Below are 24,546 nucleotides of genomic sequence, written 5' to 3'. Positions count from 1 at the left end.
TAAGTGTTGCAGAAGACAATTGCTCGTGTCATTATCAGTGCAGTTTGTCAACTAAGTGTTGCAGAAGACAATTTCTCTTGTCATTATCAGTGCAGTTTGTCAACTAAGTGTTGCAGTCGACAGTTTCTCTTGTCATTATCAGCGCGGTTTGTCAACTAAGTGTTGCAGAAGACAATTGCTCGTGTCATTATCAGTGCAGTTTGTCAACTAAGTGTTGCAGAAGACAATTGCTCGTGTCATTATCAGTGCAGTTTGTCAACTAAGTGTTGCAGAAGACAATTGCACGTGTCATTATCAGTGCAGTTTTTCACCTAAGTGTAAAACAAGATTTATAGAATCATGGCACGCCAGGCCTATTGAAGACGTTATATCGAATGAACCGGCCTTTCCACAGCATTCGCGTGTGACAAGGCACAGGCTAGAAAAACCTAGATTTTTTTGGTTTATCGTTGAGTGTACCGTGATCGCTGGTCTGCATTAACGCTTTAGAGCTGATCACAGTATAAATGCATTCATCTAGGGCAGTGGTTCCCAAACTTTTTCATATTTCTTTTTAAAACGGTCCCTTTGCCATTATTTCGAGGGCTCGCGGTCCTTAAGCCTAAATGTGTATTTCATAAAAACGAAAGTTGATTGCAGGATTTGAGCTTCATGCAGTTAACTATAGCGCTGGTTACATGCACGACTTTGCAAGCTTAAAGCGGGTTACCTGACGAGCTTCGTGCGGTCAACCACAGCGCTTATTACATACACGACTTTGCAGACTTAAAGCGGGTTGCTAACGAACTTTCAGTGGTGAACCATAGCGCTTGTTACATGCTCAAATTTACATGTGAATTTTGGTAAGTTTTTTTGACATCCGAGAAAGAAACTTGCCTTGGATATAATCCGGGGTGCATCCATCTTCATCATCCCCATTCACACAATCCCATACACGGTCACAGCGGTAAAATCGTGGGATACAGGCTCCAGATAGGCATTGGAATTCGTCAGATGCACAGTTTCCTGCAACAAGTAACAAAGTTGAATTATTGTCACTTATTTCACCTGGTGAAAAAATCGGTCAGTTGTTATCAAGCACCAGTCCATTCGCAGTATGCCATAAAGAAGCTAACATCATAAAGGGCTTGGATTTTTGGATTATATAAAGCAGGGAACAATTAAATCATTGCAACTTTTATAATTATATAAATGGTATCTTTGATTGTTTGGCTTCATGGCGGGAATACATTACATTTAAACATCCGTAAAAAGTTAATCTACTATACCCCGTTTCAAATGACTTCTTTCTAGTAGGCGACTATACCAAGCAGATAACATCATACAAGGGTGCGCCATCTATCGTTTGACCATAGATATAACAATGCCAACAAAACAGGTACCACAAGCATTACAATATAGTTTATGACGTCATAAACACTTGATGACGTCATAATAGCGCCTTCAATGGGCCTGGCGTACTGTGACATAAACACTTGACTGATCTTTATACTGTGCATCTCAATCCGTGCACCAAGCTGGAAATTAATCTATTTTTTGGCACTATTAGATAGTATATTTATGATATAAACCAATTTCTTTACATCAGTAATTTTGAAACAAAAATAGGCAGGTAAATGGGGGCCATTGGTAAAATAAGGATCTGCGATTAGCAAAAAGATTGTGCATCACTGATCTAAACCTTTGGAATTTTTCCCTGGCGCAAGGATGGTGACTGATAAACAAATTTTTAAATACAAAGGTAGCAAACCTGGGGCCGGACAATTAGCTTCATCGTCGTCATAGTCAGAGCAATCGTGGAAACCATCACAGACATAATGATTCGGAAGGCAGTAACCGGATCGGCACGCATGCTCGTTAGCTCCACACACCCCTGTGATAACATTTGTGGTCAAACTAAGGAACTACAGAGCTTTTATGGCAAATGTATTTTTATTCCTACATTTCGATGTCCTATACAGGTCGCCTTTATCAGGATAAATAACACTGAATGCCCGTAGTACAGTGCACGATAAACAAAGGAAAAAAGAATTTAGCACAAGCACATCACACCGCAACAAAAATACTGTGTGCTGAGGAATGGTGCCTGTAGCGCTCTAAGTCCATCATGTCTGTTTTGATGTTTTTTGTGTTTCCCCGTTGGTAAATATTCAATGACTCAAGAAATAGTCTTTCCTGTAGTCAGGCTCTCGGGCCAGAACAAATCAATACGTTGGCCTTGTGATACCTCGTGATTGGAAAGGGTCGACTTTCCCCGATATATATTAACGGACACTTGGCGCAGGGAATAGAATATTCAACACCACGTTGTTCAAAGGCATTGATGAGACCTTTCGAGTGACTCAGTAGCTTGCGGAAAGTATTGGCTATTCCATCAACTGCATAGCACGGACGGCTCCGTCCCGCGTATCTACGGCTTACCAAAAATTCACAAGGAAGGCATCCCTCTGCAACCAATTGTTTCGTTTGTTGGTAGCCCAACCTACAATCTTACGACGAACCTAGCAAAAGTGATTTTTCCGCTCATGGGCAAAACAGAATGGACTGTTTCGAACTTGTTCAAGTTCGTTTAAGAGATTGCACATGCAAAGCGAGTAGTTCTCGGTCAAACGTGCTGTATTTCTTTTCAGCTTGTCTTAATTGACGACTGAAAAACGCAAGAGGCTCCCAGGAGCCATGAACCATTTGTTGTAGAACCCCGCCTATAGCATGATCCAATGCGGCCGTGGTTAATGATACTGGTGCTTGTGGCTGCCGGTGAACAAGTGTCACTGCTTTAGCTAAAGCATTTTTCGCCTCATCAAAACTGGACTGCAGTTCTTTTGTCCAAACCAACTGTTTAGCCTTCTTTGATAGAGCTTTATAAATGGGTAGCATAATGCTTGCGGCCGAAGGAATAAAGCGGTGGTAGAAATTTACCATTCCTGCAAATTGCTGCAGACCTTTAATTGTGTGTGGGCGTTGAAAGCGTTGAATGGCTGCTACCTTGCTTGTCAGAGGTTTAGCTCCGTTTGCATAAATGTGATGACCAAGAAACTCAATGTGAGTTTTCCCAAATAAGCATTTATTTAAATTGACTACCAGTCCATTTGCAGACAAATTCTGAAAAAGCTCAAGATGAGAAAGATGTTGCTTCTTGGATTTACTTGCTATCAGAATGTCTTCTAAGTAAACAAATGCAAAATTGTGAGTCTGGCAAATGCTGTCCATTAATCGTTGAAAATGCGCGGAATTCTTCATACCGAATGGCATTCGCAGAAACTCGAACAAACCAAAAGGCGTTATAACTGCCGTCTTTGGAATATCTTCTTGTGCTACTGGTACTTGGTGGTAACCCTTGACCAAATCTATTTTGGAAAACATCTTTGCGCCAGCCAGACCTGCTGAAAAATCTTGAATGTGTGGCAGTGTGTATCGGTCTGGTTCTGTTATCGCATTTAACCTGCGATAATCGCCACAAGGGCGCCAGCCTGTACCATCTTTGGGAACCATATGTAGGGGCGAAGCCCAGGGACTCCCTGATCTTCGAGTTATTCCCATGTCAAGAATTTTTTTGAATTCTTGCTTGGCTATGGCCAGTTTTTCAAGAGACAATCGGCGAGCCCTTGAATGCACCGGTGGTCCTGTTGTCACGATGTAATGTTTGACGTTGTGTTTTGGCGGCGTGGAAGGTAGAGTGGGTGCTGTAATCACCGGAAATTTAGAAAGAAGCTTCGCGTATGCGTCTGTGTTTCAGGCAATGTTGTTCAGCTTGGGGGCAGCTTGGAAAGGAATGCTCGAAAACAATTTAGCATTCAACAGGCAATTGTGCTTGAGGTCGACAATCAAGGAATGCGCGCACAAAATCAGCACCAAGGAGTGGTCTAGAAACTTGCGCCAGCGTGAAATTCCAGGAAAACCTTCCAATTGTTAAATCCAACTGGAGTTGCTTTTTGCCGTATGTTTAGATGCGGGTGTCGTTGGCTGTTTGAAGTTATTTACCACAAATGCAATTCCTACGCTGAAACGCAGACGCAGGATAAACACTAATCTCTGCCCCTGTGTCAACTAAAAAGCGTTGACAGGTATTTTTATCCCATACATAAAACAAGTTGTTGAATTGGCCGGTCGCTGAAGATGTTAGGAGTGACCGGCTGGTAAATTTCCCTGCCAACTGCAAGGTTTCTGACACTTTATAGCTTTTTTTACCAAAACGCTCGTGATAAAAGCATAATCCAGCCTGCTTTTTAGACCGGAACGTGTAGTTTCTGGGCACTTCTACATCCCGTTTGTTAATTTTTGATATTTGCAATTCATGCCCTTTCGCCTGCCAAAGCACATCAGCTCGTAGAGCAAGTTTCCGAGGATCATCAAAGCTTTCTTTTGCTAGAATCAAACGTATATCTTTTGGCAAAACTTGCAAGAATATATATCGAAACAAAAAGCAGTTAACATGACCACACATCAGAGACAGCATCTCATCCATAAGTTGCGACGGCTTCTTATCTCCGAGATCGTTTATACGGAATAATTTTGCGGCTCTTTCATATTCGGAAAGACTTAATACACTCAGAAGTCGCTGCTTAATCGTGGTGTATTTTCCTTCTTCTGGCGGTTCTTCTAATAAATCAATCAACCTACTTGCTGTTTGTTGATCAAGTGATGCGACCACATAATAGTACTTGGTTTGATCGCAGGTAATTTTCTTTAGGGCAAATCGCGCTTCGGTTTGTTGAAACCAAATCCTTGGCTGTTCTGCCCAAAAAGTGGGCAATTTAATAGACACAGCGTTTTCTTGGTTTGTCATCTTTGAAGCAAGATAAAACGTATCTTGTAGTCGGCGGTCACCAATATGTAGCGAAGTTGTTTTTATTAAGCGTGTCCGGTTAAGAATGAGCCGGCCACGCCAAAACGAGAGACAAAAACAAAACGCAGGAAAAAAGGCGTTTCTTGCAAACGTAATGCGTGTTGTCACTACAGGTTAATCGCACATCGGTTTATTCCATAAACTGGATAATCGCATCGATTTTGAACAAAATATGCGTTTAACCGGATTGATGATTTCTAAGTTATGAGAAAGTCGCACAGACAGATTTTTCAAATGGAAAACGACGATATTGTAGCGACCTCACTACCGTATTCGCTTATGCGCTATGAAGCGTGCTATTTGCCTTTTTTAAACGCTATTGCCTCTCCATAAACGCAATCAAAGCGTTCCATTTGCTTTTTTTCATTTAATCGCCATTGCCGCTTTAAAAACGCCGTAGCAGAGCAATGTTCTGTGTGTGGTTGCTCTTGAAACAATTGCATGCAACTATTTCCGGAACCCCTTTCTTTTTGAAGAGTTATTAGGATATTAAATAGACGTTCCGTTTACCGCTGAGCGATAACAATAAGTCGTTATCTTAAAGTGCGCATTAACCTATTATGTTGGTTTGTCTAATATCCAATAAATGATGAGTCCAATGTGTTAAAATTACGAAACTGATGTTCTTGCAAAGATTGTAATTTCTTGCAAAGTGCGAACTGCACAAGCTTAAAGCATCAAACTGTATTTTAAAGAATGTTAAATGCAAAACAAATGGTTAAAAACGTTTACTGTTACATTGTTTGTGACCCTCCAAACTCGCAATGGTTGCAATAAATCTTAGATCGCAGGTAATCAAACTATGTTGTTCAGGTTCACATAATTGGTGAAGTGCCAATGCTTGGCAAAATTAATGTCTTTTCTTCGTGACCTTGCGCAACTTAATAGGTGGATCACCGATTCTGAAAGGTATTTATTCCTCTAGTAGTTGTTGCAGTTGCTAGTTTCAATTTTTAAAGCAACGATCGTACATTGATCTAATCTTGCAGCTGCAGTTTCGCCGAATCAGCCAGAAACCAGCGCCGCAATCTGAGTCAGGTTTTGCTAAGATTAATTATTTTTATGTCAATTGGATAATGGATTACAAAAGTAACTGACGCAGCTCGCCTTAGCGCCCTTCCCGTGTAGAATGTGCCGAAGTTTTTGACCAGGTTTCGGTCTTGTACTTTTATAAGTTGGTACATGCTTACAATTCTGCACCTACGCGACGTTTTTAATTAAAAAACAAAAGAGAAACTTCCCAAAGCGGAACCAAAACGTCATAATCAAAATATTGCGACCCTGCAAACATTTTCAGGATACACCTGTCTAAGGTGCGATGTAACACATCTTTTAAAATAGATCTTGGTGCAAGAGAAAGCACAAATCAAACAATTTGTTGGTGTGTGCGCCAACTAAAGACTGCGTGTGCGTTGCTACTGTTTCTTTACCACATTATAAAATATATATTCAAGAAGAGTTTATCTAAAACTATCAACCATAAGTTTTAAGTAATGATTTTGTGGAATTTTTTGTAGTTTGTTTTGAAGCAAGCTAGACATGTTAGTTTTTTAAAAGTTGTTTCTTCAATCTCCCAAATTTGTTATTGTTTGTGCAAATGGGCCACGACAGCTAGAAAGCATGACTTTAGAGTACTTATTTTTATTCTTGGCATAAAAAAAGAGAAAATACTGCACTTTAGCCGTAGTTAAACGTCAATTCAACTTTGTTAGATGGGAAATTGAAAATGAGCACTTATGTTAAAGGCTGTTTACATTACAACCAGATTATCACATAATCCGGTTAATCGCATTAAATGTTTTGGCAAATCGATGATGCGATTAACCGGATTCGTTTATACGCCAGGCCCATTGACGGCATCATACCGAATCAAGCCACCAAAGATGGGGACAGGCATCTCTTTTAGAGACATAAGTAGGCATAACTAAAGTTTTTTAATAGTCACCGGAGCATTGGGCTGCAATATCAAAGATACAGGATCCAGCGTTACAAGCAAGTTGAATCCCACTACACGAGCCACCGCAGTCAAACTGATGTAAAGGGCAGCCGTCCACATCTGCAGGTAAAAATAGTGATCATGAAATTGTGAGCGCTTGTTACATGAACGACTTTGCAAGCTTAAAGTGGGTTTCCTAACGAGCTTCGTGCAGTCAACCATGGCGCTTGTTACATGCACGACTTTGCACACTTAAAACTGTTTTCCTAACGAGCATCGTGCAGTCAACCATAGCACTTGTTACATGCACGACTTTGCAAGCTCAAAACGGGTTTCCTAACGAGTTTCGTGCAGTCAACCACAGCGCTTGTTAGATGCACTACTTTGTGGGCTTAAAGCGGGTTTCCTAACGAGCTTCGTGCAGTCAACCACAGCGCTTGTTACATGCACTACTTTGCGGGCTTAAAGCAGGTTTCCTAACGAGTATCGTGCAGTCAACAACAATGCTTGTTACATCCATGACTTTACAAGCTTAAAGCGGGTTTCCTAACGAGTTTCGTGGAGTCAACCATAGCGCTTGTTACATGCATGACTTTGCAATCTTAAAGCAGGTTTCCAACCGAGTTTTGTGCAGTCAATAATATCGCTTTTACATGTGATATTAAGAACACAAATACTTACCCACTGGTATTACTGCACAGCCAGCTTCATCGTTCGCACTTGCACAGTCTTTTGCTCCATCACAACGGTGATACATTGGGATACAAGCCCCGGAATCGCACAAAAACTCATCGGCACCGCATTGACCTGCATCACAACTTCAGTTTTACTTATTAATGTCGTGATTAACTCAAAATATCAAGCTTAATCAAGCTTGCTGTGGGATTCAAACCCACTATAGAAATCTATTCAGGACTCATGCTTTACCCAGTGAAGAACACAGGCTTTGTGGTGAGCCCTTTGAAAGTCAATTCACGCGCACCGTTTTTGCACCGATTGACCAGTAATCAGTTTAGATAAACTTAAATTAATAACTGGTATTAGCCTTAAAGCGTTCATGCAGACCTGCTTTCACGGCATACACATACAAATTATAGTACAGCCTGTCATCGAGTATTCCCATTTGGCAAGGCTGCAGTGGGATTCGAGGTTTTTGAGGTTACGACCGGAGTGTTTTACTTTTTGAGGTTACGACCGGACTCGCGTTTACTGCGAGCTTAATGGCTAACCGCGGTTTGAATTTATGTTCATCTTAACTGAATGGTCTGGTATTCCTATTACAAAGCTGTGCATACTAGGCATGGTTCCGTACTTGTCTGTTTTATTTATTTTATCGTTAGTTGTGCAGCGTTATGGCAGGGAGCACAACAACATAAAGCAAAGGAAGTCATTTGTCACCGACTATGACGTCGTAATTATCATAATACGTTATGTCGCTGTAGTATACAACGAGGCCCTATTAGGCAGATAATCTACTAACACTATATGGCAAATCCATATATAGCTAATTTACGATAGGTGGTGCAACATGCACAAATACATATTTGGAAGGATATGTTTCTAAAAATGCTGCGAATAGGTATGTTTGGGTGAAGGAAAGGTATTATCAATAACAAATCAAAACCAAAGTTCATGTTATCACATTTCAAAAACTTGCTTCCTAACCCTACACATCTTTTGCTGCTAAATTAGTAATTCAGCTAATCGTGGATCTGCCGTGATATATAGTGTTAGCAGCAATTCTCCACGTGGTGTTAACCTGGGAGTGGTGCCGAGCTTGTTATATATGCACTGTTAATCTGTTACCGTATTTACACCACATATTTGAATACACACTCAGTTTTACGACTGCCCGTTATTGTAGGTCTTACAGATTTTCCAGCTATCGAAGTTTTATTTTAAAGTCCGACACCTCCCCCCCCCTTAAAAAAAAGAAAGACAGAAGGTTGCAAAGGTATGTGAAATCAAATAATGGTATGTCAAAGGCCTATCGAAAAGCTGTAGAAGAATGACATTAAACTACACATGTTTTTTTTACATTTGTCATGATAAAAACCGTGCTCCATAATTTGATTTCGCTGCACGCTCAAGGGCGCCAAGGAGCGCTGGAACATAAAGCACTGCGCCTTCCCTCGCCCAAGAGGAGCGGAGCAGGTCCAAAACCCAAAACTAATCGCAACGAAAACTTCTACGTCACAACTAAGCAAAGTGCAACGTCCCCGCTAAGCAGTTACACGTCGAGCCCGTTGCAGAAAGACTTCACCTGCCATTAAACTCATTTGTAAATCATACTACGTCAGCCCCATCAAAGACATCATTCCGAATCAAATGTTTTTAGCTACGCCATGCCATATAGATATGCTTGGTGACCGGCTGATTCAGTAAATCGCCTTCAACAGGCCTGGCGTATTATCAACCATCACAACGTCCCACCCTAAGGTACCGGATGATAAAAACAACAAACATCTTACTATCGCAGATGGGCTGTGTGTCACCAGCTGGGCAAGGGGAATCGCACATTGATGGGTTCCATTTACATTCCATCGAAGGAGTACACTGGAAGTAATGATACCAGCAACCCTCAGAAACTAGAAGCAAAAATTTACGTTACCTTTGTATTGTTCTGAACAAAGGTGAGTGATTGCTTTCAAAATGCTACTCTCAACAAAGTGCAGCAGCCTGGCTGTAAGGTCAAGTATATTGTAATATATGTATATTGGCCTTACAGGCTAGTGTAGGGAGGCTATGACAACGCAGGTTGTTGGAAATACAAGGCGAACAAGGTGTGCCCAATCCTTTGTTCAATGCCACAAACTGTGCAAAAACCACAGGAGAACTGCATACTCAATGGCTAACCAACTGCATGGGAACCAAGGCGGTGTAAAATTAGTACACTATCAGCATAAAAACATGGAGCTATTGCAACGATCAGGGTTTTACTAGCGCAGCTGCTGACAAGATATTGGACGTGCATGTTGGAGTAGCCAGGTTAATGCAATCCAAGTCGGCACGAGAGTCTAAAACGCTATTTCTCCGCCAACAGGGAGCATAAAAGTCATTTTTGATAGGGCCAATGTCTGGCCAAACGGGCAGGAGCATGGCCGAATGGCCCGGCGAGCCTGACCCACATACAGACATAAATAAAACCTTAACCGGACTTCGCCTGGGAGCGTCCGGGGTTCGAACCACGTAAAAAATGCTTTGTCATGTTTTGAGTTTGCCAATTTGAATGTTTTGATTTTCGAACGCTTGCTTATTTGTTTTTATAAAGCCTTCAACACGAGTAAAGTTGTATCTTCTACTTATAATTGATAATATTAAATCTTTGTTTACTTGTGAAATAGAATTACAGGCGCTACTATCAGCATGCGGAATAATCTTGTATTTGTGCTTTTGAATTTTATTCTTAAATTAGTTCCTGTAACCACACACACGGCATAATATTGGTTTCTGTAATAATGCAATATGGATATCATGGTTATTACCTCCCAAGCGACAATAAAAACAGGTAAGAAATGGCACGTGTTCGCTAAATATAGCAGTTGATGATATTAAATCGTCATTTAACTTTGTAATAGAATTACAAGCGCTACTATCAGTATGTGAATTACATTGTATTTTTGAAAAACGTAAAAGGGTAAATAAGTAGATAGTAAAATACCACGGCCTTTCTGCCACTTACTGGGACAGCCATTTTCGTCCTCACTGCCTGGACAATCTTGTACTCGGTCACATTTTCTAGTCAAAGGAATACATCCACCTGATTGGCATTCGAATTCGTTTAAAGGGTCGCAATTTCCTACAAGAAGAAACAGCGTTGAATAGACACGATTTTGTTTCTGTTGAGCTAAATTGTCCACTGTTGCATTATAAGATTAGATCAACATCTTAGCAATGAGATACAAAAACTGGTATTAAACAGTTTTAGACAACAACATGTAAATAAAAACCTTTAAAGGGTTAGTATAAAGAAACAAAACAAGAACTGAATGCTGTGTAACAATAGCATTAGCAATGAGACAAAAGGTAATGAGTGAGTTAATAGATTTTATGATGCAGTTTATAATTGTGCCTGCAGACACTGCACACTGTTTTGACATATAAGGTCTCGTCAATGCAGGTGGTGACGAGAGATACGGCTGATTTCAAAACAGTGCGCACTGTCTGCAGCATATGTTGGTAATTTTTCTGTCAAAACTTAGTCCTATGGTTTAGCATGGTTTAGTCCCTCTTTGTACAAATGCACACCCACACAGATTCTAATCGGTTAGATCAGGCATCACTAAACCTTATTTACAGCGGACCGGATACTTTGTTTAATCAAGCGCGAGGGTCGTATGGCTTACCAGCCCTGGCGTAGACTTTACCAAGCTGGAACTCGCTAGGCAGTTTTGACGCTAAGTGCTTATGTCTCCCCCCTTTTTATTTTTATTCAGATTGTGCTCCTGTTAAATTGAAAAATTATGAAAAATGTTTTACCATACCTCCTGCGACCTAACCTAACCTAACCCTGCCTTGGGACTCCTTTCGGTTTGCACTGCATTTTTTGGTGTACCTAACTTTACTCAATAGTATGCTCGACGTCATTTTAACCTCACAATAACTGTGGATGATTACTATTTGAATATTTTGTGATTTCACAGTACAACAGGCCCATTAAAGACGCCATTTTTCTAGCCCTGGCGCACTGTGATTTATATATAAGTGTGCCGCGATCGCTGGTCTGCATAAGCGCTTCAGTGCTGATCCCAGTTATGAAATTATGTTCATCTATTTTGTGATTTTGTATCTTGGTAATTAGACAAGATTGTTTAGGATGTTATCTTACTTTCATGTTTTACGAGCATGTAGTCCCCTATGCTTGGTAGTAAGTACAAACACATTATTTATATGCGCTCAATTACAATATTCAAAGACCAACAAAAAAACATGTAATCACAAGAATGTGATAAGTAATTAAATTTCAGGGAAATAGCATACTATCTTTTATCTATGTCTAAAAAACAACATTTTTAAATCAGAAACCCGTGCACAGCCATAACACAAACCGTTTCGCCGGTTCAAGCTGCGTGATAAGCAGAAAAACGCTCGTTTTCCGAGAGCTACTATAAAAAGAACTCACGGCACAGGCCGCCTAATTTCCGGTAGGTAGCGCAATGAAGCACAGGCGTTTGCAATGGCAATAATTGCTTAGTCAGCAAAAATTTTAATCAGTCAAAATTATAGACAAGCATTTTACGTACCGTTGCATACTAAACAGTTTGTACACTGGCCACCGTATACACTACAAGAGCCATCTGGACATTCAACCATGTGGTTTGGACAGACTTGTGCAGAGCCTGTCAATCAAAGACGTAACAGTTAAGCTTTGTATACTACCGGGAAATCTACCTTTATAATAGTTTTGGTTTTGTTACTGCGATACTTTAAACTTTGCACAATTAAATCAACCCTCAAAGCTCAATAATTTTGACGCCTTGTGTTCGCAAGGTCGTCGGTTCAAATCTTAGCTATAGTGATTGTTAAAAAAAATTAGTCACCAAATAAGTTTTCTGGGAAATGAATTTTGTGACAAACAAACGGTTATAAAGCTTCGAAAACTATTTTCGATTGGTTCAGGTAGTATTAGGTCGTCCAATTTAATTTTGTTGGCACTCGTCGTGTAATGGGTATTCCACTCATACCATTAAACAAAAACTAATTAAGACAAAAAAAGTAAAATTATTGAGGCATAACAAGGTTATAGAATTAGAATGTGGGTTATTATGACGCATAAGTGATCATAATTAGTGTGTTCCTAAACAACTTAAAGTTCATCTTGCAATATGACTGGAAATTTATTTATCTCTTACCGTATTTTATAAAGAAGATGGCAAAAATAGTCAGTAACTTCCAGTTGAAAATTGACATAGTTTTAGTTTGTACAACAAATCCTATGAACTCCTATTTGAAACACAATGAATAAAAAGTATTAATTTTACCAAGCAAATAATAAAATGTGGAAAACATAAGCTACCAAAAATCCACGAAGATAAATTGGTTTTAATAAAACAAATGATACCTATATAAGTTGGCTGTACTTATATAGGTATCAAGAAAAATAACATTACTACTGGTATCAGACAACTACACGCATTTTTAAGTATTCAAGTTATCTACTGAATATCTATGGTTAACGATACCAGCGTCACGACTATATTAAACCACAGACCTTACTGTGGAGATACAAACTGGTACCTGGCTTTGATCCAATACGTCGTTCAACAACGGACGCAAAAACAGGAAACCGTATTGTGATCGTAGAACAATTGTTGATTCATAATCCTGATAAACATGCTTGATCGTATGCTCCTGTGTTGAAAACAACCCTTCTCTGTGTACAAGTACATGATAGTAGTTCAACCTTAGTATAATTTTCTATTTGACGGTTTTAAGCCCAATTTGCTCCCCAAGATGACCCAGGTCCATACAACCTCATTACAATCATAAGATTAATCATCGTAATCCCATTTCATTCTCTAAGATAGTCTAGTGACAAGAAAAACAGTCTTGCAAAACAAAATTTGGATCTAAGATGGCCCACAGTATGGTTAACCGCCTTAAAATGGCAAGGTTGGTGGTTTTAATCTAATTTCTAGATCTAAGATGGTCCAGTGGTTAGTACAACTGCATTGCAATCAAAGGGTTAGTGGGTTTCTGGATCCAAGGAGGCTCAAAGTATGGTGCAACCCCATTGCAATCGTAACGTCGGTGGTTTGAGTTCCAGCTCAACTTCAAGAAGCCGTAGAACGAAGCAGAAACGATTAAAGACTATTTTGCAGCTTATAGCTATTCAACTGTTTAAAATCTATTTAAAAGTTAGATGTATATTCCATACACATTGCAAGTACGAAAGTCCCTATATTCAAACGATTGTCAACACAAAATAAAGGTTTGTTTGGGAATATCGACACTACAACATATTTGATGGATAGGATAAAACAGCTAGAAACACAGAATGTAGTGGTTGCGTAATACACCGGCAAGCTACTAGCTCGGGTGACTGGCATCTAATTGCTGCCGAGTGTGCAACGATTTCCTCGCACACATCGCGTATTGTTATACGGCCCTGTGTTGGTAGCTGCATGCTGTTAATATTCCACACGATGCATTAACATATACAACGCATAAAGCTGATGAATGACTTTCAAGTTAAACACTTAAAAGCGTCAAACTTACATTTTTTGTGACTTAGGAGATCTTAAGATGTGGGTTTAAGTTCCAGCCAATGGCTTCACTGAAACAGTTGTGTTGGCTTGTTATGTTTGTGTTTGTTGTAACTGGTCCACAACTGCGTATAGGATGAACATAGCGTTTGTAAAATCGTCTGCAATCTACACAAGCTCTGTGGCAGTTTTGTTTTTGTTCATGCCACATTATACGCACTTGTCTGGCGTTCGTATCACATAACATTTATTATTTTACTTGTGCTTTATAATAAAGTGACCGATGAGTTTACCAGCTGACCCACCATAGCAGGAAAAAACCGTCACAAATTCCACCAAATTAAGGTTTTTGCTTTTAATCATTGCCCTGAACAGAATAAGCTGTTTTTATGCAAATGCATGGCGACTCTGTAGTTACATACTAACGGTGTGGCACCTACCGGGGCATCCCGTCTCAATCTTTGTATTGCATTGGAAAGATAACAATAAAACAAGAACAAACCATTTGTTTGGTGCTTCTTTACCGATCGCACTTACAAGCGTTTTGGCTGCTTTGCAGTTGTTGCATTCTTTACACACTTCGCTGGCTGTAAAACAGAAAAAACAACAACGTTACATCGGTTTTACTAGCATACAACAAAATTACACAGACTATCAAAGTACGAACCAATTTGGGTCAGTACATGCAGCAAGAAATTTCCAAGGCAAAAACAAACAAACAAAATAAACTATATGTGTTATATATGCGGATCTACTTTACAATCGTAAGGATGGTGGTTTAAATTTCAGCTTAAACTGTAAACAGCGCTAGAAGTGAAGAAAACCTTTTTGTTCATAAACCTGTTACAGTTTCGAGCTATTTTGGATTTTAATTATTGCCCCAAAAGAATTACGAGTGAATAAGTGCCTACCCTAACTTTTATGTGGGCCGAAATAAGTTACAAAAAGGATTTGTAAGGCAAAATTCAGGTTTACTTTCAAAATGTTGCAATTCTAACATGATGCACATTGCAAGTACGAAAGTCCCAATATTCAAACAATCGTCAACACAAAATATAGGTTTGTTTGGGAATATCGACATTACAACATTGTTGGTCAATAGGACTTAACTAAAGGTATTATTTCGCAAGGCCTAGAACACAGAATGTAACGGTTGCGTAATACACCGACAAGCTGCAAGTTCGGGTGACTGGCATCTAATTGCTGCCGAGCGCACATCGCGTATTGTTATACGAACCAGTGTTAGTAGCTGCATGCTTTTAATATTCCACCCGATGCATTAACATATACAACACATAAAGCTATTGAATGACTTTCCCATTAAACACCTAAAATCGCCAAACTGACATTTTTTGTGACTTCATACGGACATCTTACAGATTGTTGTTCGAATCCCAATCAATAGCTGATTTGTGAACAGCAGTGCTAGCTTGGAATAAAAGTACGTTTGTGTTAATTGCAACTGCCTACATCTGATAGAAAGTAAACATAAACAAAAACGTTGTAATCTGCACCAATTTTTTCATTTCTATCATCTTTTGCTTACATTTATTTATGGATGTTTATCTGCTGGGAGTTATAGTGCAAAGAATTCTAATTTTCCAGCTAGTATTTTGCTAAAAAAATGTAAACCAAATGTTTTTTTGTTCAGGGCTGGTATGTTGATTTTATTCAAAAGCTCTATTAATTTTTGATACAGAGGAATTAGAAGATCAACTTACCAGAGTAAACAAAGGAATGTTAGAGAAATTATCATCGTTACAGGTATTAACAAATCGCTCATCGGATTTAGTAGTGGGTTCAAAAGTTGACGCAGCGATTGTTTATTTCATTCTGAAAAAATGCATCCACGATTACATTTGCAAACTGAGAAACTCTTTGTTTTATATAATATGAACTGTTGTTATGCGTTTTCATTTTTCAATAGTTCTATATCACAATAACAAACATCATTTGTCAGGTGTCTTAGTTCATGACAATGCAATTAGAACAAACTAGACAACACCATTATTCAATTTGTTAAATGTAAACAAGGCAATGATGTGGACCATGGTCAGGAGACATGTTCGATTTCTCGGCCACGTACTTCGTAAAAAGCAATTGGAACATCTGGTGCTCACTGGAAAGGTAGAGGGGTGAAGAGGTCGTGGTCGGCAGCGTTTATCTTGGATGGCTGTCACGTGTCACGGATAGATCGACGCTGGACATCATCAAGTGTATGGAAAAACAGGAACATTTGATTGTCGCCGACGCCTGACAGGGCATCTCTATTGATTGACATGTAAATATAAGCAATTATTTTACGCAAATATAAGCAATTATATTTAACTGGAATTGGGTTTTTCGCACATTGCATTTAATTGCATACTTAAATAATAATCTGTGGCCAAGCATTACTGTAGCAACCGAAAACAACATTAAAACAGTATATTCGCCCGATACATTTCGGTCAACCGAAACTTACGTACATCACGAGTTCAAATCCCAGATCAGCCTGTAGAAAGTCCTAGATGTGAGTATAAGCGCTTCAAAGACCGTTTACGCTCTTTAACTAATCAATTTGAGTTGAATTGTTATTACAATTGGATTGCAAGTTCCTAACCAAACTTACATACAATTTTAAAAGGGCTTGCAAAAGCAAAATAAAGGTTTCTTTTGAAATGTTGCAATTTTAGCATGATTGTGCGATAGGATTTAACTATAAGTATTATTTCGCAACAGGTAGAAACACAGAATGAAACGGTTGCGTAATACACCGGCAAGCTGCTAGCTCGGGTGACTGGCATCTAATTGCTGCCGAGCGCGCAACGATTTCCTCGCACACATCGCGTATTGTTATACGAGCCTATGTTGGTAGCTGCATGCTGTTAATATTCCACCCGAAGCATTACACTATTACAGTATGCAACACATAAAGCTACTGAATGATTTACTAATTAATCACTTAAAACCGCCAAACTTACATTCTTTGTGATTTCTTCTGGAGATCTTAAATATTGTGGGTCGAATCCCACTCAATAGCTGCTTTGTGAACAGCTGTGTTGGCTTGGAAAGAAAATACGTTCATGTTAATTGCAACTGCCTACATCTGATAGAAAATAAACGGGAACAAAAACGTTGCGATCTACATCATTTATTTCATTTCTATCATCTTTTGCTGCGATTTATTCATGGGAATTTATATGCTGGAAATTGATGAAGAAATGTCTGGTGAAGAAATTATCACCTTTACAGGTATTTACAAATCGCTCATCGGATTTAGTAGTGGTTCCTAAAGTTGATGCAGAGATTGGTTATTTCATTCTGAAAAAATGCATCCATGATTAAATGTGCAAACTGAGAAACTTTTTGTTTTATATAATATGAACTGTTGTTATGGGTTTTCTTTTTTCAATAGTTCTATATCACTATATCATTTGTCAGGTGTCTCAGTTCATGACAATGCAATTTACTCCGAAACATTCATCCTTTGCACATTAGAAAAAACTATACAGAACACAGAAAACTGACAACACCATTATTCAGTTTGTTACATGTGAACAAGGCAATTGATGCGGACCATCGTCACGAGACAGGTTCGATTTCTCGGCCACGTGATTCGTAAAAAGCAATTGGAACATTTGGTGCTCACCGGAAAGGTGGAGGGGCGAAGAGGTCGTGGTCGGCAGCGTTTGATTATCTTGGATGGCTGTCACGTGTCACGGACAGTTCGACGCTGGACATCATCAAGTGTATGGAAAAACAGGAACATTTGATTGTCGCCGACGTCTGACAGGGCACCTCTATTGATTGACATGTAAATATCGGGAATTATTTACGCAATTTAACAAACAGTTACCTGGCATTGGTCATTTCTTGCAATTCTTGCAATCTTGCACTTTTGTGAAATTTTTTTCGTGTCATACTCTGCACAACATATATCCACAAATCAGAAAACTTCTTGTTTTAAGTTAATGTTTCTGCATCCCACAACAAAGCACAGAATATCAGGCTTTAACTACAATACAAACTCATATAAGAACAAGGACAGTTTTTACAAATACTTGAAACGGAGATAGCTTTCAAATTATTCCGGTTAATTGGGATTGGGTTTGTCACACATTGCATTTACTTAATAATAATCTGTGACCAAGCATTCCTGTAGAAACCGAAAACAACTTAAAAACAGTATATTCTGCCGATACATTTCGATCAACCGAAACTTACGTGCATCACTGGTTCAAATCCCAGTTCAATCTGTAGAAAGTTCTACGAGTATAAGCGCTTCAAAGACCGTTTACGCTCTTTAACTAATCAAATGGAGTTGAATTGTTATTCCAATTGGATTGCCAGTTCCTATCCAAATTTAAAACTATAAAAGGGTTTGCAAACACAAAATAAAGGTTTGTTAGGAAATATCGACATTACAACATCATTGGTTGATAAGACATAACTGTAGGTCAAAATGTTGAAAAAATCAAGAAGTATGGTACCACCGCCTTGTAATCGGTGTTTCAACATCCAGCATAACCTTTAAACATCCCTAGAAGTGAGCAGAAACGTGATTTTGACCGTTTGCAGATGGTAACTTTTAAAATGAAGTTAAAAAAATATTAAAATCGGATTACAAGTAAGAACGACCATATATTTCAACAAAATATCAAAGGTTTTTTAAGTCAAAAAAAGGTTTGTTTGGGAATATCGACATTACAACATCATTTGTCGATAGGACATAACTGTAGGTATTATTTTGTAACAGCTAGAACACAGAATGTAATGGTTGCGTAATACACCGGCAAGCTGCAGGCTCGGGTGACTGGCATCTAATTGCTGTCGAGCGTGCAACCATTTCCTCGCACACATCGCGTATTGTTATACGACCCTGTGTTGGTAGCTGCGTGCTGTTGATATTATGCATAAAGGCACTGAACGAAACAAATACACCATTTATAAACAAACGTACATTATTTGTGACTTCTTCTGGGGATCTTAAAGATTGTGGGTTTAAGTTCCATCCAATGGCTGCTTTGTAAACGGCTGTGTTTGCTTGAAGAAACAATACGTTTGTGTTAACTGCAACTGCTCACAACTAATAGAAATTAAACAGGAACAAAAACATCTACACCATTGTTTTCATTCTTAACATCTATTTCTCATCTGTATTTTTACTAAAAATTGTAGATTAAATGGTTTGGTTTAAGGCCTGTCTGATGATTTTAATTAACAGATCTATTAATTTCTTGCACAAAAAATTTGAAGATCAACTTACCAGACCAAAGAAATGGCTGGTGGTGAAATTATCATCTCTGAGAGGCTGATCTAGAAGTCACTCATCGGATTTAAAAATGGGTTTCAATACTTGCTTTTGCAGAGAAGGGAAACAGGGTAATTGAAAATCATCTCTGATAAAAAAATCACAGCTGCTTAATTATTGCATGATATTAAAAAGCAAGCAAATTACAATTTATATTTATCAACAAATACCTAGCATTAGTCATTGCTTGCAGTTCCCAAATAGTTTATAGTCATACTCTGCAAATTACTGCATTTCAGAAGCTTCTTCTTACTAATTGACGCTTTCAAATCTCACAAGCACCACAGAATGTTAGTCTTGAACTACAATACAAACTCATGTAGGAAAATGACAATAAACTAAACATCTGCACCTTTCTAGTGTAAAGTTTTTACACAAGCTTAAAACCGCCTGGTTTGCCACGCACTCCATTTAATTGGAAACAAAATATTAATCTGTTGCCTAATATACATATTTTTATTCACAAATATAGCAAGCAACAAAGTGGTTGCCTATGCTTGAATTCATGTACAACCTTTATTTTTTATTGTGATGGGTTACAACTTCATAATCGACAGCAAATCCTAGAATATACTACATCTGATCTAGGCTGTATTTATAACAAATACACTATTTATGTTCAACTCCAGTCTAGTTGACTAACATATACAAATAGTTTTCTATTACCGTTTTGTTTTGCAAATATTTGATACACTGCGCCAATTTTTTAAACAATATTCACGGTTGAGTGATTGTTTGATTGAGTTTGATTTCTATGACTGAACCAACTCTCTAGGAAACAACTGCTGATCCTCATGGAAACGAAACACTACAAATATCGCAAACATTTTTGAACTTACTCATAATTAAGATTAAATCGTGTTTGGTGTCAGTGTTTTTCCTAAAACTTTCCTGAAGTAATTCTTTCATAAAGTAAAGTAGCGTATTCAAAATATAATCAAGAAGACCTGCAGACGACCGACATATAGGTTAGGGTTGCCATACGTCAGGATTTTCCCTGACATGTCAGGGAATTTAGTGTTCAAATCTGCTTCAGGGAGAAATGTGAAAATGTACTTAAAAGTCAGGAATTTAAGAAAAAAATATAGATATACTATGAAATTAATGCACCAACGGAGAAAATTTCTAGTAGTTAGCTACGACCGCGTCCATACCATGAAACGTAAAGAGGTAAATTGGCGGCGGACAGGTTAACGCACAAGGTTACTGTTTCGTTTTGCAGTGTGTGTGCACGCGTAACAATACCTGTTTGTTACTAGTTGTCTAACAATACGCGTTAAATGCAGAAATAAAAATCCGCGTCTCAAGAAAACACAGCGTTCGATGCTACGTGGGAACGTGGGAAGTTCCATTTGCTTTAACTGGTACCTAATACGCAAGAAACTAACTAACAACAAAACGTCGAATGTCGTGAGATGTAAACACGTTTTTACAGTAGCATTTTATTTCAAATTTAAAAAAGAGGTCTTTAAAAGGGGGGTTTCCAGTGTTGTTTTTTTCTGTGACATTTTTTAAATGGTCCTAATAGTTTTAAGAGTGGCAAAGGTTGACGGCCCGTGATATATGCGCTTAATGTTTCAAGGATAGTGAGAGTAGTAAGCTTAGCTTAATAAACTTAAATAAACAGAAGCCTACGCAGAAAGTTAATCAACAAGGATCAGGGTATCGTATCTAACGTTACTATCTAAAGAAGTAATTGGATCGCAAAAAAGGTTAACCCAACGGTTCTCAAACCGGGGTCCGCGGTCCTTTATGGCTCCGTGAGGCGATTTTGCGGGGACCGCAAAAAGCTGGAAATAATTCTATATTCTAATTTAGCGTCAGTTTGTGCAACTAAATAAATTTAAATTAAAGTGAGATTGAGAATCGACCGTCTCCATTGCCAAACAATAGGCTTTATTGCATGCCAACTAGGGCTGTTATCAAATAAAGAATTTTATTTTTTCAAATAATCAAATAATGCGAACAATTCAAATAATTTAGAATACCGGATACATAAGGCCCAGAGTTATTATTAAATAAGGATGGTAGAAAAAATCTAGGCTATATCTTTTTTTCTGTTTAAAGCAGGGAGTCGAACCGCTTGTCATATGGGTTCAGGTTCGGTTCGGGTTCACTTGGTTTTGTTTTTAAGGGTTCGGGTTCGGTTCAGGTTTTTAAAAATGTATATTTTCGGGTTCGGGTTTTGTTCCGGTTTGGGCAAATTATCCGGTCCGAACCGGTTTGCGGTTTTTAAACCGGTTCAAATTTTTATTCGTTTCATTTTAATTCTACCCATCATCTACCTGGCCTTATATAAACTCCAAAAGAATTTTGCCCCTGCTCTGTTATTTTTGACACGCCCTATAAGTGTTATTTCGCGTATTCTTCAGTGCGCTGTTTTGAGAAAAAAAATCACAAAATATTAAACAGACTGCATTTTTTACTGGTTCAAGTCCGGTTCGGGTCCAACGCCAAACAAAATATGGGGTTCAACTCCGGTTCGGGTTTTTAGAAAATCGTAATTAGCGGTTCGGGTTCGGTTCGGGTTTAATGAAATTAACCGCTCAAACCGGTTCGCGGGTTCGGGTTCAGTTCCGGTTCGACTCCCTGGTTAACTGCGGCGGGCGCATAAATGCGCCCCGACACATGCCTGGTTCTAAACAGCGATAAAAATCGTATTTGTGCGGATATTTTTTACAACTGGGGTGCGTTTGAAAGCTTATGCATATTAGCTTCAATTTATTCGAAAAAAATGATATGTTAGTATTTGAAAAAAATTAATTACACTAAGGAGAAAGTCAAAATTCAGAAAAAACGTGTTTTTTTCTAATTTATGTTTTGCAGCCATTTTTTTGTTATTTTACGCTTGGTTGATTACCACACAGCTGCTTGGAGTTTGTTTCAGGGCTCTGTAAGGGCGTTGTGGCGATCTTTGTTTACAATTTGATGTGTGTTCAGCTGAATTGGGCTTGAAAGTGGATAGTTTTGGGCAGTAAATTTGCCTTGGTTTGCTTGATTATACTGCTGTATCAGTCAGTTTAGCTTTACTATTCGTGGTGACAGCAGTTATTTATCAAGAAAACAACTGTTGTAGAAGCATTTTGACTTGGGAAGTTTGTGGTTGCTGACCAATATTTTGATTATATCTGGTCCTCAACTGCATTTACATTGCCAAATGGTAGGATTTGGCTTCATGAATGGACAACAAATACAGAAGAATCAGGGCAAAGTACCTTGGGAATGCTTGGAATTGTGTTTTTTCTGCTAACTTCTGTGATCTGTGTTTCAAACTTGCACATGTTGTGGTGTAATGATACATAATAAACATCCCATGTACAAACACTTGTAAATGAATTATGTGTGTACAGGTATTTAGTAAACGTTTGAATAAGTCCGTAAATTGTCAAGATTGCCAAAAATCATTATTGAAAACAAGTTTCATACGCTCAAAAACATTAATTTTATCCTTTACTACAGAAAAATAAGAAACTAAAATTGATCATTATGACGTCATGAGCTAATTAATGACGTCATCGAAAAAACACACATCAAGTTTTGTAAGGAATTGTTTGTAAAACAACTTGGAACTAATAATTGTAACGAAAAACACCGATAAACTGCAATTTTATGGAAAAATAGAATTGAAATGACGTCATTTCGTAAGTGATGACGTCACCGAAATTTTTTTATCTTCAAATTGTAGAAAATTTTATACCCAACAACTTTCCCAGAGAAAGTTTTTGCCTATCTTCTATCGATTTTGCATAAAACCCTAAAGAGCAAGAGCATGTCTAAACATTAATTTTTGTCAAAAATAATTCAGCAGTTAAAGGGTTAAAGCAATAATTAGTACAGATAGAGACATGTTTCAATTAATCTCTGTAATTTGGCAAAAGCACATGATCGTATTCCGTGTGTATTTTTACACCATTACAACTGGTTTTTCTTGGATACTGGCTGAATTGAATTGTGATCTGTACCATTTTAATCACTTGCATGCAAAACTTGAATTATTTCTGGGTGTAACTAATACCGGAATGAACAGTAAATTGTCGTGCTTTTTTAGTCTAATATTTTGAAGAAATGGGTAATGAACATTAATTTAAGGCTGAAAACATATGCTTAAGTGCTTTTGTGTAACCGCAATTCCATAGCAATGTCACCAATGTATTCAAATATGATTTTGCACATATATTTTGGTTTACAGCATAGGAAAAAAATATTTGATTATTTGAAATGAGTAACAAATTATTTGATAAATTTTCAAATAATTAAAAATTTTAAATAAGCAAATAATTATTTATTTGATAACAGCCCTAATGCCAACTAACAATAGGCTTTATTGCATGCCAAAAATGCAATTGTTCGCGCACAGTGGTAATGTTTTTGTCTTGTCTGTAATGCCAGATTTGGATCATTGTTATGCGCAATTTTGCATAACTGGCTAAAATCTTGCAATCAGTTTTCCTTTTTCTGAAAAACCCATTCAGGCTTAAGGACCACAAGCCCTCGAAATAATGGCAAAGAATCCGTTTAGAGAAAATAACGAAAAAGTTTGAGAACCACTAGGTTAACGCATTGAAATAAATTTTGTCAGGGATTGAGTATTATAAAATATGGCAACCCTAATATAGGTGAAGATAGTCACCGTCGGTCATCGCCCTGTTACACAGACTAATTCCTGTAGCCTGTCATTACATTTCACTTACATTTATAACGTAACCTATTTACAACCTAAATCATCAAAGCAGCAAAGGTGGATGTGGCCTTACTATGCTTTCACAAACACAAAAAGACCACATCTATAAACAAGCCAATTTAAGTGGGTTATTTTTGTAATAAAACAACCACACGAAAAAACATTCCATGTAAAGATAGACTATAATGCTCGGTTTGTCTTTTTACTGCATCGTCTTAGTTTCATTCCTCCAACTCTTCGTTCTTTTCAAATCTCCCCTCACTCGAGATAAGAGAGCCCTCCATCAGTTTCTTAACGAACTGCTTGACCTCTAACAAAAGGAAATAGCAGTTTATGTTGGCTCTCAAATCGTAATAAAAAGTAGATTTGGAAACCGCCATTTCTGTTCTTTAAAAATAAGGTAGTAAAGGTACCAAGGGGTACTATCGACAAAACAAGAGTACGGTGGCTAGATAATACTGACACTTATTTACTTCAAGAAATTTTAGCGTGAAAACCACCAAATCGGTCGTAGTGTTTTATTTGTGGGACAAAAACAATGCATTGCGTTTTTATAAGCAAACTGATCTGATTTTAATGAACCTG

The 24,546-nt window shown here is 38.1% G+C and overlaps 1 protein-coding gene and 2 long non-coding RNA genes across 3 annotated transcripts; 1 reads left to right on the top strand and 2 right to left on the bottom strand.

The window, feature by feature from the left end:
- Positions 1–826: 826 nt before the first annotated feature.
- Positions 827–12,692, bottom strand: LOC145217903 (uncharacterized). Its single transcript, XM_080085285.1, has 8 exons — positions 12,635–12,692; positions 12,026–12,121; positions 10,465–10,581; positions 9,254–9,370; positions 7,464–7,589; positions 6,792–6,902; positions 1,751–1,873; positions 827–1,005 (listed from the first exon to the last, which is right to left on the bottom strand). The coding sequence occupies exons 1-8, from the start codon at positions 12,690–12,692 to the stop codon at positions 827–829; spliced, it is 927 nt and encodes a 308-aa protein (XP_079941411.1).
- LOC145217920 (uncharacterized) lies at positions 7,581–16,268 on the top strand. The gene is made up of 3 exons (XR_013857520.1): positions 7,581–8,736; positions 9,262–15,751; positions 16,022–16,268. It is a non-coding gene; the product is annotated as an uncharacterized LOC145217920 (long non-coding RNA).
- Positions 16,189–17,931, bottom strand: LOC145217922 (uncharacterized). Its single transcript, XR_013857522.1, has 3 exons — positions 17,826–17,931; positions 16,951–17,769; positions 16,189–16,254 (listed from the first exon to the last, which is right to left on the bottom strand). It is a non-coding gene; the product is annotated as an uncharacterized LOC145217922 (long non-coding RNA).
- Positions 17,932–24,546: the final 6,615 nt, after the last annotated feature.

This window comes from Phallusia mammillata, chromosome 3 (genome assembly GCF_965637545.1).
Source record: "Phallusia mammillata chromosome 3, kaPhaMamm4.hap1.1, whole genome shotgun sequence".
In the NCBI taxonomy this organism is placed as follows: Eukaryota; Metazoa; Chordata; class Ascidiacea; order Phlebobranchia; family Ascidiidae; genus Phallusia; species Phallusia mammillata.
Note: the sequence above shows the minus strand (reverse complement) of the source record. Positions and strands in the feature narration are given on the sequence as shown.